Below are 15,536 nucleotides of genomic sequence, written 5' to 3'. Positions count from 1 at the left end.
GTAGTCCCACATCCTCTAGCCCTTCTCTCAACCCACCACCAGTGCCAAACTGGGCTCTAATATCATGTAATACTCTGTTGAACAGTTTGTTTTTATCAAGTCCTATTTTTATTCAAGTTCTCTTTTTATTCAAGTTAATATATAAAGTAATGGAATCTCTTGTCAAATCTTTACAAAGCATTCAACACACCATACATATATGTTAACAAGAGTGATCGATTGTAGAAACTTATATACGCAATCTTAGCAAGCTTAATGTCTTAGCAGACTGAAGCATGCTGGGAGATGGGCAGGAGCCTCTGTTTTTTCCTGTTTCACAGAATCGATTTTATGGGGTGTTCTTAAATGACTGTCTCTTCATAGAGGCACTAGAGGTATTAACCTTGCAGGAAAGGTGGTTAAGAATGCTCTGGAATGGTCACAGATGTTGGTGTTTTATGTCCTTCACCTTGATGACTTGTAGCTCTGCTAGGAGTGTATGTCCGTCTGTATGTGTGACTTATGTACCACACTTGTAAGGTGTGTAAAACATTGCGTGGCAGAAAAATGAAATAATCAAGCCTATGTTATTCCTTATAGGCTGCACCCAAGACTGATCAAACTCTATGGAGGAAGCCTGGAGGAAATGAATGATTCCAAAGTAGCATGTAATTGCATATGAAAGAAGTGTGTAAAGTAGAAATTTATTATAAAAGAATCTGGCATGCAATATATATATATATATATATATATACAAATAGAAAATGCATTTTAATGAAGATAACTATTTAATATAATTAAAGTATCTATTTTAATGTAATTAAAATATTTTTATCTTTTATTTTTATTGTATTTTTTAATTTAAATTTCAAATGTTATCCCCTGTCCCAGTTTCCACTCAAGAAACCTGCTATCGTCCCCTGCCTCTATAAGGGTGCTCCCTCACCCATCCAGTCCCTCCCAATACCCTGCCCTGATATTCCCCTCCACTGGGGCATCAAGCCATGACAGGACCAAGGGCCTCTCTTCCCATTGACAAGGCCATCCTCTGCTACATATTGACTGAAGCCATAGGTCTATCCCTGTGTACTCTTAAGATGGTGGTTTAGTGCCTGGGAGGTCTGGTTCATTGATATTGTTGTTCTTCTTATGGAGTTGCAAACCCCTTCAGCTCCTTCAGTCCTTCTCCTACATTGTGGATCCCATTCTTAATTCAATGGTTAGCTGTAAATATCTGCCTCTGTATTTGTCAGACTCTGGCGGAGCCTCTCCGACACAATATAGTCTGGCTTTGGTGGCTGCACATGGGATGGATCCCCAGGTGGAACAGTTTCTGCATGGCCTTTCCTTCAGTCTCTGCTCCATACATTGTCTCCATATTTCCTCCTGTGAGTATTTTTGTTCTCCCTTCTAAGAAGAACTTAAGAACCCACACATTGTTCTTCCTCCTTCTTGAAATCCATGTGGTTTTTGAATTGTATCTTGGGTATTCTGAACTTTTAGGTTAATATCCACTTATCAGTGAGTGCATATCATATGTGTTCTTTTTTCACTCACGATGATATTTTCTAGTTGCATCCATTGCCTAAGAATTTCATGAAGTCATTGTTTTTAATAGCTGAGTAGTACTCTTGTTGTGTGAATGTACCACATTTTCTGTATCCATTCCTCTGTTGAAGGACATCTGGGTTCTTTTCAGCTTTGGGTTATTATAAATAAGGCTGCTATGAACATAGTGGAGCCCATACGTAAACATAGTAAAAGCAATTTACAGCAAACCAGTAGCCAACATCAAACTAACTGGAGAGAAACTTGAAGCAATCCCACTAAAATCAGGGACTAGACAAGGCTGCCTATTCTTTCCTTACTTATTCAATATAGTACTTGAATCCTTGCCAGAACAATTAGGCAATAAAAGGAGGTCTTGGAAAGGAAGAAGTCAAAATATCACTATTTGCAGATGATATGATAGTATACTTAAGTGTTCCCCCAAAGAGTTCCCCAAAAGTTCCACTAGAGAACTACTAAGCATGATAAACAACTTCAGCAAAGTGGCTGGATATAAAATTAACTCAAAGAAATCAGTAGCCTTCCACTTCTCAAAGGATAATCAGGCTGAGAAAGAAATTAGGGAAATCACACCCTTCAGAATAATCACAAATAATATAAAATAATATAATATAAAATACCTCAGTGTGACTCTAACCAAGCAAGTGAAAGATCTGTATGACAAGAACTTCAAGCCTCTGAAGAAAGAAATCAAAGATCTCAGAAGATGGAAAGATCTCCCATGCTCATGGATTGGCAGGATTAATAGAGTAAAATGGCCATCTTGCTGAAAGCAATCTACAGATTCAATGCAATCCCCATCAAAATCCCAACTCAATTCTTCATAGAATTAGAAAGAGCAATTTGCAAATTCATTTGGAATAACAGAAAACCCAGGATAGCAAAAACTATCCTCAACAATAAAAGAACTTCTGGGGAAATCACCATCCCTGACCTCAAGCAGTATTACAGAGCAATAGTGATATAAACTGTATGGTATTGGTACAGAGACAGGCAGGTAGATCAATGGAATAGAATTGAAGACCCAGAAACGAACACATACACCTATGGTCACTTGGTCTTTGACAAAGGAGCTAAAACTACACAATGGAAAAAAGACAGCATTTTTAACAAATGGTGCTGGTTCAACTGGAGGTTAGCATGAAGAAGAATGCAAATCGATCTATTCTTATCACCGTGTACAAAGCTTAAGTTCAAGTGGATCAAGGACCTCCACATCAAACCAGATCTACTCAAACTAATAGGAAAAAAAAGTGGGGAAGACACTTCTTCCTAAAAGGGGAAAAATAAATATTCATAGGAGGGGATATGAAAGCAAAGTTTAGAGCAGCGACTCAAGGAATGGCCATTCAGAGCCTGACACACATGTGGCCCATATATATACAGCCACCAAAACTAGATAAGATTGATGAAGCTAAAAAATGCATGCTGAATAGGACCGGATATAGATCTCTTCTGAGAGACACATCCAGAGCATGTCCAATACATGGATCAATGATAGCCACAAACCACTGAACTGAGAACAGGACCCCCTTGGCGGGAATTAGAGGAAACATTAAAAGAGTTGAAGGAACTTGCAACCCCATAAAAACAACAATGCCAGAGCTTTCAGGGACTAAACCACTACCGAAAGACTATCCATGGACTGACCAAGGGTTCCAACTGCATATGTAGCAGAGAATAGCCTTGTTGGGGCACCAGCCCTTGGTCCTGCCAAGGTTGGACCCCAGTGTAGGGGAATATGGGGGGGCAGTAAGGGGGATGTATGGGGGGAATACCCATATGGGGGAGGGGGAGGGGAAGGGATGGGGGTTTATGGATAGGAAACCGGGAAGGGGAATAACATTTGAAATGTAAGTAAAGAAATATATCTCCTGAGAGACGTAGCCAGAATACAGCAAATACATAGGCAAATGCCATCATTAAACCACTGAACTGAGAACGGGACCCCCGTTGAAGGAATCAGAGAAAGGACTGAAAGAGCTGAAGGGACTTGAGACTCCATATGAACAACAATGCCAACCAACGAGAGCTTCCAGGGACTAAGCCACCCAAAGACTATATACATGGACTGACCCTGGGCTCCAACCTCATAGGTAGCAATGAATAGCCTAGTAAGAGCATCAGTGGGAGGGGAAGCCCTTGGTCCTGCCAAGACTGAACCCCTAGTGAACGTGATTGTTGGGGGGAGGGCGGTAATGGGGGGAGGATGGGGAGGGGAACACCCATAGGGAAGGAGAGGGGGAGGCATTAGTGGGATGTTGGCCCGGAAACCGGGAAAGGGAATAACAATCGAAATGTAAATAAGAAATACCCAAGTTAATAAAGATGAAAAAAAAAGAAATATATCTAATAAATTTTTTTTAAAAGTGGGGAAGAATTTCAAACACATGGGCACAGAGCTCAAGGACCTCCATGTAAAATGTGAAGCTAATAGAAGAGAAAAATGGCGAGTGTCTCAAACACATGGGCATTGGTGAAAATTTCCTGAATAGGACACTAATGATTTATGCTCTAAGATCAAGAATCAACTAATGGGTCCTCATAAAATTGCAAAGCTCCTATACTTAAAATATTTTAATACAATTAAAATAGTAACTATGTATTTAAAAATAAAAATAAAAATATGAAGTCAATGGAAAAAATTAAAATTCTGATATTTGGAAGGTATTTGTTAGATCCAATCTAAAAAACATTGTGCTATATTGATATTGTTGAAGATAATGTTTTTGTATTTCCTATATCCTGATAAAACATAGATTTTGTAAAATTTCAGACTTCACAGTTAACTAGTAATATTAACACGAATATCCACTTAATAGAAAACATTCTTTCCTCCTAGGATGTTATTCTACTATCATAACAGCTAGATTTGTACTTAAGTAAACTTACAAGTTTTATTTACAAATATCCATAAAAAATATATCTTTCTAACTGGGCAAAATGTGGCCCAGGAGGTAGCAGTGTTCTTATGTATCTGAAAGGCAGGAGCTGGTTTTCAGTGTAACGATCTGCATTTTCTCAGACACCATCCCTTGAAAAGGTAGGTCTGAAATGATATTGATTTCTCATCCAGTAACTTTGACATCTTCATGAAATAACTACTTGAATTTTCATGAGAAAACTATAAACAGTTACATTTTACACAAAAAAGTATACCTTAAAAATATAAACATTTAATTAAATATGCTTACTGCACACCCAGATCTGATGGCTCCGTGCTCAAGTTTCAGCACTCAAAACCTCCCTCTCCAGCCAGACTTGTGAAGAGGCCACCCTCATGAATCCGGAAATCTGAGGAAGGGCCAGCTGGCAGCAAACACTTCCTGTAAAGTGATCTTTCTTCATAACACTGAAGGCTGCCTCTTTTATCTAGCACATGTTCAAAATCTGGACATGACTTTCTTACACATGACAGATTCAGATGAAGCTTACAGTTATCCAACCACATATATGAAATAAATACTACAAAATGGTTGTAATTACAGAAAAATTATGCAGACCCAGGTAGAAGCCATTTCATTTTTAAACAGAATCTTGCGCAGCAATATCAAGCATGCTTTATCTCGTGGGAATTTTGATGTCACTGCATACAAACTTGATCAGTTATTTGCAGTTCCAACTATGTATTTGTTTGTCCATTTTCAGAGTCCTGGTTTACGTATATTTAACCAGGCCAAGAAAAAAAAACAATATCTTAGCAGATACTCATGATTGCTTAATTTGAAGCGGTGAATGTTTTATAAAACATTGGCCTCCAAGTCTCTCTTTGTACAATTTTCGATCACCAGTGAGCTGCAGTGCGTGTTATATCCATGTGTATCGGCTCAAGTGCAATATTTATAATCTGCTATTTAAAATTCTTAAGAATTTGTATTTGCAATTGAGAATTTGAAAAAGCAAATTTTCCTGGGTGGTTTTGATAATGGAAAGAAGTAGATTGAAGTTTTTATTCTTTAAAAAGTATATGTACATGCATAGAAGAGTTCACAGCTGTTATTTCCCCAGTATTCTGCTGCAAATGGATTTTGTTCTTCAGGATTTTAAAATTCCTATCTGCAGATGAACAGGGCTGTAGGGACACAGCCCAGTGATGCCGTGACACCAACAGCAGTCTTCACGTCCTCTGCTTTATCCATTAGACAAGCCAGGGATAGCTATTTTCAATGGCTTCAAAGATCATGGTCATAGTCTGAAGATAAATCAAAAGTATATTTGAAACCAATACCCTTCCATATCATGGCATCCATTTTGCTGAGGTGAGCCCACCTAATCAGTAATATTTCCTTGAAAGATCATTCCTTTTAAGTCGGTCCAGCTAAATCTGGAGTTACTGTCCCTTTAAATTGGCTTCGGAAGTTCTGGGTGTGTCCAGAGCTTTAGTGTTTTGCTCCACTTATTCACTGACTGCTGTCAAGCCATCTTTGTGTATTTTCTTCCTTGCAGACTTCCCCAGCACTAAGACAGAGTGGGTCACAAAACCATAAGTGCATGGAAAAGAGAAATTATCACAGATCTCCTGGAGAGATCTTAACCTGAGACCTTTTTCAATTCTCTCAATTTAAGTCTTCAGTCATCATTGCTTTTGCTGTTGACATAACTCCAGCTGTCTCTCCTGTTTTCTTCTTGTAGGATAGATTTGTACTGCCTTTTAAAAAATCCAGCCTGAAAATAGATTAGATGACAATTGATTAGTTCTGAACCCATAATAGTCAAACCAAATATCTAATCAGCGATAATCAGCATAGACCATGCAGCATTAACAATATAGGACTTCTCTGTGACATATATGCACCCCCCCAACATTGACATTTGACATTATCCACATTTTTCCAAACAGATTCTTGCAGTAAAGTTAGAATAAATGTGTGATCAGTATTAAACATTCAGATAGCAATGGAAAAAAAAGAACAGTAAATATTGAAATAATTGACTTTGAGACAATAAAGGCATTTTGAATAGTGTACTATTGGTAACTATTAAAGGCATGGTATCCATATAACACATGAAATTAACAATTATTAAAGGATTACCTTCCACATAACACATGAAATTAATAAAAGTACAATAAGTCCAAGGAGCAAGCTGATGGTGACAATCACGATGGTGAAATGCCGTTTGGGTCTTTGATGATGGAGCCCTTCCAAGTAAACCTGCACAAATTAAGTAGAAGAAACACACACTCAGAGATAGCACTGCTGACATTTTCCTTGAAAAGCCTCCCAGGCTTTTACAGAGATCAGAACTATCCACTCTGTCCTGCTCTAGTCTCAGCCCTACCAAGCCCTGGCAACTGTTTAGCAGAAACAATGAGTAGAATGCTCTACATCCATCCCATTCTCACCGATGCCAAGTCACATCTCCAGAGAGTTCTCTATATATGTCCTCTCAGCTGTGGCAAATGCTACCTCTGGGTAAAGGGTTAAAAGTGCTCTATTGGCTGATGACATGCTGACTCCTGACTCAGATCCCCAAAGGGCACCACTTATAAGCACCCTCAAACTATTCCCCATACAGCTTTCAGGCAGCAACCAAGAGAGAGGATCTTACATGGGCAATGTTCTCATCCTTATTGAGCTCAATAACTTTTGGGTGTGGCTCTGGAAAAGCTGTTGCTTTTATTTCAAATTTGAGCGATGAGGTCTCATCCTGTTTTGAAAAGAAATCATCAACAGTTTGATTTGTAGTTTATTGCACGAAGACATGTCAATAGAAACACCACCTTTGCTATCTAGAATTTCTGTAACTTACTGAAATTACAATGGCTTCCTTTGGGCTCAAAGGTGTGATCCTCTATCTCATTGGGGGGTTGCATTTATAGGGGGTGGATAAGAACGCAATACTTACATATAATTTTAAAAATAAATAATACTATTATTTGCATATATGGGGGTAGATGCAGACTTACTGGAGGTGGTTTTCCTGCCACAGTGCTCCTGGTCATTGTGCTTGAGGGAAGTGTTTTAACCACTGAGCAAAACTTTGCTTAGGTTATTCTTCTCTTTTCTTGTCTTTTCTTTCTTTCTTTCCTTCCTTCCTTCTTTCCTTCCTTCCTTCCTTCCTTCCTTCCTTCCTTCTTCCTTCTTCCTTTCTCTTTCTCTCTCCTCTTTCTCTCCCTTCTCATTCTCTTTTTTCTTCCTGTTTTTTTTCTCTTTCTTTCGAAACAAACCACATGGATCCCAGGCTGGCCATGGCCTTGAGTTTCTAATTTCACTGCTTGAATTACAGGTGTGCAGCATGATGACATGCCTACTTCTCACCAGTGCTCAGTGCTAAGGATTGAGCCCAGGGCTTTGTGCATACTAAATAAGCATTAGCCCAATTGAGCTATACCTTGGTCCTTGACTACAGATTCTTAAGGATATCTATTATCTCAAAAATGCTAAATTCTACTAAGTAAGGTTATCTTTAGAACTAGAAATTATAAGCTTCACCTAGACCTACATCATTCTTTCAACAGGAGGACTTATCCTCCAGGGATTGTATGTAGTGTCTGAGGACATCTTTGACTGTAGGAATGGGAGCAGTGGCAGGAACTGCTTGGCGTGTAGGACACTCCTAAGTGCCCTGTAGTGTACATAGCTGTCTGACAAAGGATTTTCTGTCCCCCGTGTCAGTAGGGCCTCTGTTGAGAAACTTGGGGCATATGAGAGGCAGATATGACAGCCGAATGGTTTGCTCCTTGTCTCAGGACTTTAAAGCATATCTGAAGCGAAGATGAATGGATCTCGATCTCTCTCTCTCTCTCTCTCTCTCTCTCTCTCTCCTATCTGATGAATATTCCTTTGACCAATATTTGGTAATTAAAAAAGTGTGCTACTGAACACCTAATATCTCCATTTCTTTTGGCTATCATGGACAAGGGATGCCTAAAAATTGTGAACAAAGTTCATCTCAGTCTGCAACTGCAGTTGGCTGGCCTTATCTACACTGGTCACTGACATTACCACACTGGCCAGATGGAGAAACTGAATCAGTGTTTTAAATTTTCTCCTCTCATCTGAGAGCTCTTTGTAAAATGTGCTTTTTTTAAGAGAAAAATTCCAAAATGCATTTAATTCTTTTTTATTTGAAGTTTTAAACTTTGTTATTTTTTAAAATGTATTTTTGCTACAGAATTTTGTTATACTTTTTTTTTTTTGAGACTGAATCTCATGTGGTACAAGAGGGCCTTGAACTCACTAAATAGCACTGATAATCTTAAGCTTATGATCCTCCTGTCTCCATTTCCAGAGTGCTGGGATTACAGGCATGAGCCACCACACCCAGGTTTAGTTGATACAGTTTGTTTTAGTTTGATTTTCTCTGAAACCAGATTTTAATTTTACTTCTTGGTTTTAGTTTTTAAATATTATATTTTAAAGAATGACTTAAGGCAGTGGTTCTCAACCTGTGGACAATGACCCCTAAAAGGGTCTTGTATCAGATATCCTCTATATCAGATAGTTATATTACAATTCATAACAGTAGCAAAATTAAAGTTATAAAGTAACAATGAAATAATTTTATTGACTTGGAGTTACCACCACAGCATAAGGAACTGTACTCAAGGGTTTCAGCATTACAATGGTTGAGAACCAGTGATTTAAGGTTATGATGTGTACTGATAGGGTAGTCAACTTCTATTTAATTAAGGCTCACAGACAGTTGAATGATTTATTTCTAAATGAAACTCAATGATTCTATATTTTATCTCTGTCAGTTAATGTAATAAAAATGAGATTTGGGTTTTATTCTCGAACTGTATTCTTATCTATGTAATTTTTTGAATGTTTCCATACTATCTTATCTACGTAAAAATAACTGACTTTATAGATCCACATCTATCTGATTAAAAGTTATCTGTATGATTTCACACTCACCATTTCCAAGATGGATGGCCTGCCTTCCAGCTGAATGTGAACGCTGGCTTCCTTCCCACTTTCCATTTTCCCGAAATTACATAAGAAATCTAAACAGTGTCGATCAGCTTTCATGCAATACTTGAAAAGAATGTAAAAGCGGTAGCGTTAACATTTCCTACACTTAAAAATTCACAGCTGAAGAAGATGGCTCAGTGGATAGAAGGCTTGTCATGCACGAATGCTTGTTATGAGGACAAATGTTGAAATCCTCCCCAAACCATGGAAAGATGGAGATGATTGCATGTTCTTATAATCCCACCGTTTCTACTCTAAGATGAGATATAGAGAAAGAATTTTTGAAAAGCAGGCTCAATCAACAAGGAGAGTCTGTGTCAAACAACTTAGAAGTGGGGGGTTGATACCTGTGACTGCTTACACCAAATATGCACTGTAGCACACCTGAGTTCTCTCACAAGAGTGTGTGTGTGTGTGTGTGTGTGTGTGTGTGTGTGTGTACATGTGTACCTGAGTTCAAATCCCTACAGGATGTAAGTACTGTCTCCTACAAGTTATTCTGTGACCTCTCTAGGCAGACAGTGACATACTTTTGTGTACACACTCACACAGTTGAATATGAGGAGTATTTTTAAATGTTCTCAGTGGCATTTAGAAAACTGTCCTTTCTATAAACATCTTTCCTTCAGTACAACAAGCATTTTTTGTTTTTATAAATTATACGGTATGTTCCACAGGTAGCATGTAGTTCATCATTCTTAGAAACTGAACCTTCTGGGACAGGATGAAAAGGATGATGCTCATAATTGGAGTCTCCCCCTTAAGGTACGTGCTGTTGTTGTTTTGTTGTTGTTGTTGTTGTTGCACAACTTCTCCAGCTTCTGTCATTAAGTCACTAAGTAGGGAGAATAAGAATCTCGTGTTCTAAAGATGATTGTCCAGGTGACTTGGTATCAAGAGGTTTCTAATATAATGTCTGTGTGGCACATGTGTGGCATTTGTAAGGTAATGAAAACCTGAGAGCACACACTTAACCCTTCCCATCTCAACACTCTACCATGCCCATTCCTCAGTAGTGGGATTAGAAGCTGTTTTTTCAGCCATTACCACTCTCCGGGCAAGCAGCCCAAGCCCCTGTTGAATTTGGTTTCGAATTTGGTTTTTGTACTTTGTAGGAAGGCAGAAATGCATATTTGAAGAAGGGAAGCTCACCAGGAGTCTCTTATCAGTCTTTGATAGAAATTTGACCAAATCGGTCAAGGTCCCCGCTATGCCTTTTTGCTGTGCTAATGCACACTCTCGTCCATAGTGTTCAAATTGGCACTGCCCCATAGTTGCCTAGATAGAAAACAAGAAAAGGATCACTTCTCTTTGAAGAGAGCTAACGCAAATGGTTTTAGAAGTTTCAATTGATTGTTTTTACTAAAATACAAGAAAATCTTCAGTAAACTCACAAACAAAACCCCAACCAACTTGGTCCAACTTTACTGAAATGGGGAAGTAAAATGGCAGATAAACATTAGCCTAAATGTAAATTTTCTCTGCTTTCATTAAACAGTGTAAACCACAAAACAAAATACATCCTAGCATCTAAGTCTGGAATCAAAGTAAATTTTCAAGAAAAGATTCTAAATTCACTCTAGTAGGATTTTTTGTTTGTTTGTTCGGAGTTTTCTTTTTTTTTTTGTTGTTGTTGTTGTTGTTGTTTTGGGGAGTGCTTGCTGTTTCTTGATACTCAGAGGTAAAATGAAACAAACACATCAAAAACCTCATGAGACCCAAAATACCGGCGTAAGAAATGACTCAAATGCTTCCTTAAAAAGGGCTTCCCTCTCTGTTCTTGTCTTCAAGCTTGATGGAATATTCTACTAGCTACATTACTTCTATGGGTTCTTGTCCTCCCAAAAAGTCATATAAAATAGTTAATAAAGAAGGAAGAACCAGGTTTTCTGATTCTATATGTCAATGCACGTGCCACCTCTGGTGTACAGTTCAGAAAAAAAAATATTTAAAGTCCTCTCTGTTAATGCATGAGCAATTCACGGGACTGTGACTGGAGTGAGCAGAACCCTCCAGCTTCACAATAGGGTTAGCATTGAAGACACACTTAGGGTAGGTCAGACAGAGGAAACAGACTGTTACCTGGACATCCAAAACGTTGAACAACTTATCATTTCGAGGGAGAAAAGAATTTGGTACCATTATTTTCACACTAACATTTGGAGCCATGCTAATGCCAGTGTTTATAACCTGAAAAGGAAAGAAAGGAACTTTAAAATTAAATTTTTTCTATAATTACAAACACAGAAACCACTGAGCCTCAAGACAAGTATTTACCAGCCCAAGTGAAGGATGTATAGTTGGCAGATATACAGCAAAGCAGACAGAATAGCTGTAGTCAGATTTTTTCTAGTTTAATCTGTTCCAATTCACATTATTTTGTTTTTTTTTTTTGAGGGGGGTGTTTTTTTCTTTTATGGCTGTATTTTATCACAAAACTGGTCTTAAATAGGAGATGACAAGTTTGAGGCCATCTTGAGCTATATAAAAGACCCTGTCTTAAAATATAAAACCAAAGAGAGGTTACTATTTACTTTAAAAATATATATTTAAAGGTTCTATTGTGAGGTTGACCAGAAGTCTTTTTAATAATCAGTTTAATAGTAATTTTATAACATTTACAAGCTGGGAAATGACACATTACCTGGCTTTAAGAAAACACAACCTATAATTACCCTCAAAGACCATCTAGAGATGATATTTGTTTCTATAAATGTGGAGATTACAGATCTGTGAAAAGGGGAGATTGAAACAAAAGTTTTCCTACTCAGGGGCTTAATTATGCAACCAACACAAGTCATGAAAAGGTGTGCCACAGTACCTGGATGAAAAGGGATCAAGTTAACAGAAACCAGAAAACATGGGTGAACAAGAGTGACCCTGAGCCTGGGAGAGCTGCTGGGCCATAGCAGTTTGAACAGAGGAACACAGTGCCAGAACACGGAACTACAGACAAGCAGCTATGCATTGTCTCTCATTCCCAATGGTGGTCAGACCTCCAAGGATCCCTCTGTTCTTGAGCAGACTCCCCCAACATGTTCACTGCCAGTGCCTCCATTTTGCTTTGACTCCATTATGCTTTAATTAGACATACTTAAGTGGTGATTGCAAAGTAATGAATAGGGGTTGGGGATTTAGCTCAGTGGTAGAGCGCTTGCCTAGCAATTGCAAGACCCTGGGTTCAGTCTCCAGCTCCGAAAACAAAAACAAAAAACAAAAACAAAAACAAAAACAAAAAACAAAAACAAACAAACAAAAAAACAAACAAAACCAAAAAACAACAGCAAAGTAATGAATAGCCCCCACTAGAGTATGATTTGGTTTCTGTCTTAGTTTACCAAAACACTGTGTTCTCATGAACAATTCTTAGGTCTTCAGTTGAAGTACAAAGTAATCAAAACAAACAAACAAAAACTAAAAACAACAAAAGTCTTAGGAGAAGTAGATGTGATAGGATTTCATTTCAGAACCATTATTTTCTGTAGATCTGGGACAAGCCATGGGAATTAGCTGTTTGGGTAGGCACCATAAGTACTTCTAATGTCTGTCCTGGAAAAGCAGTATTGCCTATCCTGCAGGAAATCATGGTGTTGTCCTGATCTAAATACCTCGGGAAAAATGTGTCATAGGTTTTTCAGGTTAAGTCTGTGGCTCCTGGGGCACTGTATGCCCTTCAGTTCCTGAGAAACACTGCCTCAGGATGTGAAGTATTCAAGCCATCTGAGTTTCTCTGTGTTCCTTAGAACTTGACAGTACAATTGATCTTAGACATTATTCTTGTGTACATCATTGTATCCTGGAAAATGCCATAGACTTGATCCTGGCATTTATATTTCATTATATTCCATTGCCAATGAAGGTAAACTAGCAAAAAAAATTGCTTGCAATAAACTTGACACAATCTTAGTCTTACTGTAGCTCTTCCAACCTGTGCCTGGTTTGCGTTTCTTACCAGCCATATTGGGTAACCTTGCCCTAGTAAGGGACCACTGGCATTTTCACTAATCAAGACTTGCAATCTATACATTGCTATACTACTCAATGTTTCGACAGTGCTTTTGATTAAAACAAATATCTGTGACACAGCCAAAATTTCTGCTTAACAGCTAATTTTTTTTTAAAAATGAGTTTTATATTGGTATATGTTTGTGTGTGTGTGTGTGTGTGTGTGTGTGTGTGTGTGTGTGTGTACGTGTGTACTCATATATGAGGACAGTACTTTTTGAACTAAAAAAAGATTAATACTATTATCATAAGAAAGTATTAATATCTTTCCTAATCCTGAAGTTTGGAAGGCAAACCAACTATGTTGATCCTCAAGAAAGGGAAGGTAAAGGCTTCCACGACTTGGTAATGCTTGGCCTGTTAAAGAGCCTGAAACAGCTATATATTATCTGATTTGCCTCCAACCACCATGCTTTCCTTTGACTTATCTGCCTTGAATGCATCTCCAGAATGGTCAAGAGATTCCCAAACTCTGCATGTTTGAGGTATTCACATATTTTACTGAGAAAGTTTGTGACAAGAGAAATGGGAAAAGCAACAGTAGCCTGAAAGGAAAGGGCCTCGTCACAGTACTGCAGTCCTGCAGCCAGCCATGGTCTCCGAGGCTGAGGGACACTTGGGGGATAGGAATTCCCCCGGAGCAAGGCATGAGCCTATCCTTTCTTCCTTGCCATCCGTTACCAACATCAACACAATCCGCTTTGCTTACATGGAAAGTGAGGTTCAATTTCTCTGCCATGCACATTTCTGGCTCGTTTTCTTCACTGGATCCATACACAAACGAAGTTGGGGTCACAAACCTGATGGGAACAAGGGCAACTTGAATGTCCTGCCTTCTTGATGAGGGACTGTGTGGTCAATCTTTAGAGGTGGAATACCGCACATTTACAAGGCAATGCAGAATCCTTTTGGTTTCTTGGTCAGATAATAGCTTTAACAACTGACATAACAGGAAGGCCAGGTGGCCATGCCTATTCTAGCCAATATATGCACTTGCCTGCCTTCCCCACACCTTCTGGCTGGTTGCTATTTGCACTTTTTGGCCTAAAAATGATTTGTGCAAACTTAAAACCCTTAGCTGAGGCCTTCACTTTGCCTCAGGGTCTGCTAGCTCAATCTAACCTGTTAAATGTCTACTGATGGCCGATGGAGCCCAAAACCCTGGTCAACAAGCAAACACTGACTTATATACAGACAAGCGTTTGCTAGGAGATGAGTTTTCTGATTTCTTTTAAAGCCCTGTAATTAGGAAGATGTATGTAGTATGAAGCACCAAGAAAATGCAGTTCAGGGGAAGTCCCTAGTCCACAAGTCACTCATATTCGGCAGCTAATAAGATAATTCCCAGCTAGGGACCTAGAAGGCAGAAAAGGTATTAGAAATAATCCAACAATACATACTTGTACAGTTTAATGCTTGTTAACTTTGTCCTAAATGCTAACAGGGGAGGCAGAGGTGTTCATCGCGTGAAAGATCAAGAAGCAGGGTATATACTCAATGCTAGGAGACACCAATCAGCTTTGACCTGCTTCACCACTGACTCTCAGGGCCTGCTTTTCTGAGAAGGACCACCCTTTCCCTTCTTCATACAACTGATACTCAGTTCTATCAGTTACAGAAACTGACATTTAAATGCAGATGGATGCCTTCCTCATGCATGGTTAAAATGATGAAGGGCTACATTATATTTAGAGCAATACATAAAATTCATCTATCTGTTTTGTCCTGTAATTCATGTCTTCTAGTGTGTTAAAAATGCATGCATGCATCTAGTATCAAGTGGAAGGGGCCCATGAGTGCCCTCCCTTAACTAAAAAGCTGTGGACAGTTAAGGCTTTCTGAGGAGGGAAAGTCAGTATTCTTTGTGTGTGTGTGTGTGTGTGTGTGTGTGTGTGTGTGTGTGTGTATGTGTGTGTGTGTGTATGTGTGTGTGTGTGTGTGTGTGTGTGTGTGTGTGTGTGTGAGAGAGAGAGAGAGAGAGACACGGGGGGGGGTGTCTGAAAACACTTCAGTGGATGTCACCGCACTCAGGAGTATGTGAGCATCATAAATTGGAATTTGCAG

At 38.8% G+C, this 15,536-nt stretch overlaps 2 protein-coding genes across 3 annotated transcripts in view; one reads left to right on the top strand and one right to left on the bottom strand.

Annotated features, from left to right (window-relative positions):
- Cerkl (ceramide kinase-like) overlaps positions 1-5,241 on the top strand; it is a 106,879-nt gene extending 101,638 nt beyond the window's left edge. Inside the window, exon 13 of the mRNA XM_056985384.2 lies at positions 580-5,241. Coding sequence (XP_056841364.1) covers positions 580-661 — 82 coding nt within the window. The 3' untranslated portion in view covers positions 662-5,241. The remainder of the gene's footprint in view (positions 1-579) is intronic.
- Itga4 (integrin subunit alpha 4) overlaps positions 86-15,536 on the bottom strand; it is a 76,790-nt gene continuing 61,339 nt past the window's right edge. The window contains exons 22-28 of one of the 2 annotated variants that reach the window (XM_017591705.3): positions 14,182-14,272; positions 11,550-11,657; positions 10,620-10,745; positions 9,411-9,530; positions 7,099-7,197; positions 6,582-6,701; positions 86-6,213 (exon numbers count right to left, since the gene is read on the bottom strand). In XM_017591705.3, the coding sequence (XP_017447194.1) occupies positions 6,118-6,213; positions 6,582-6,701; positions 7,099-7,197; positions 9,411-9,530; positions 10,620-10,745; positions 11,550-11,657; positions 14,182-14,272 (760 nt within the window). In that variant the 3' untranslated portion in view covers positions 86-6,117. 2 annotated transcript variants of the gene reach the window in all.

This window comes from Rattus norvegicus, chromosome 3 (genome assembly GCF_036323735.1).
Source record: "Rattus norvegicus strain BN/NHsdMcwi chromosome 3, GRCr8, whole genome shotgun sequence".
Classification (NCBI taxonomy): Eukaryota; Metazoa; Chordata; class Mammalia; order Rodentia; family Muridae; genus Rattus; species Rattus norvegicus.
Note: the sequence above shows the minus strand (reverse complement) of the source record. Positions and strands in the feature narration are given on the sequence as shown.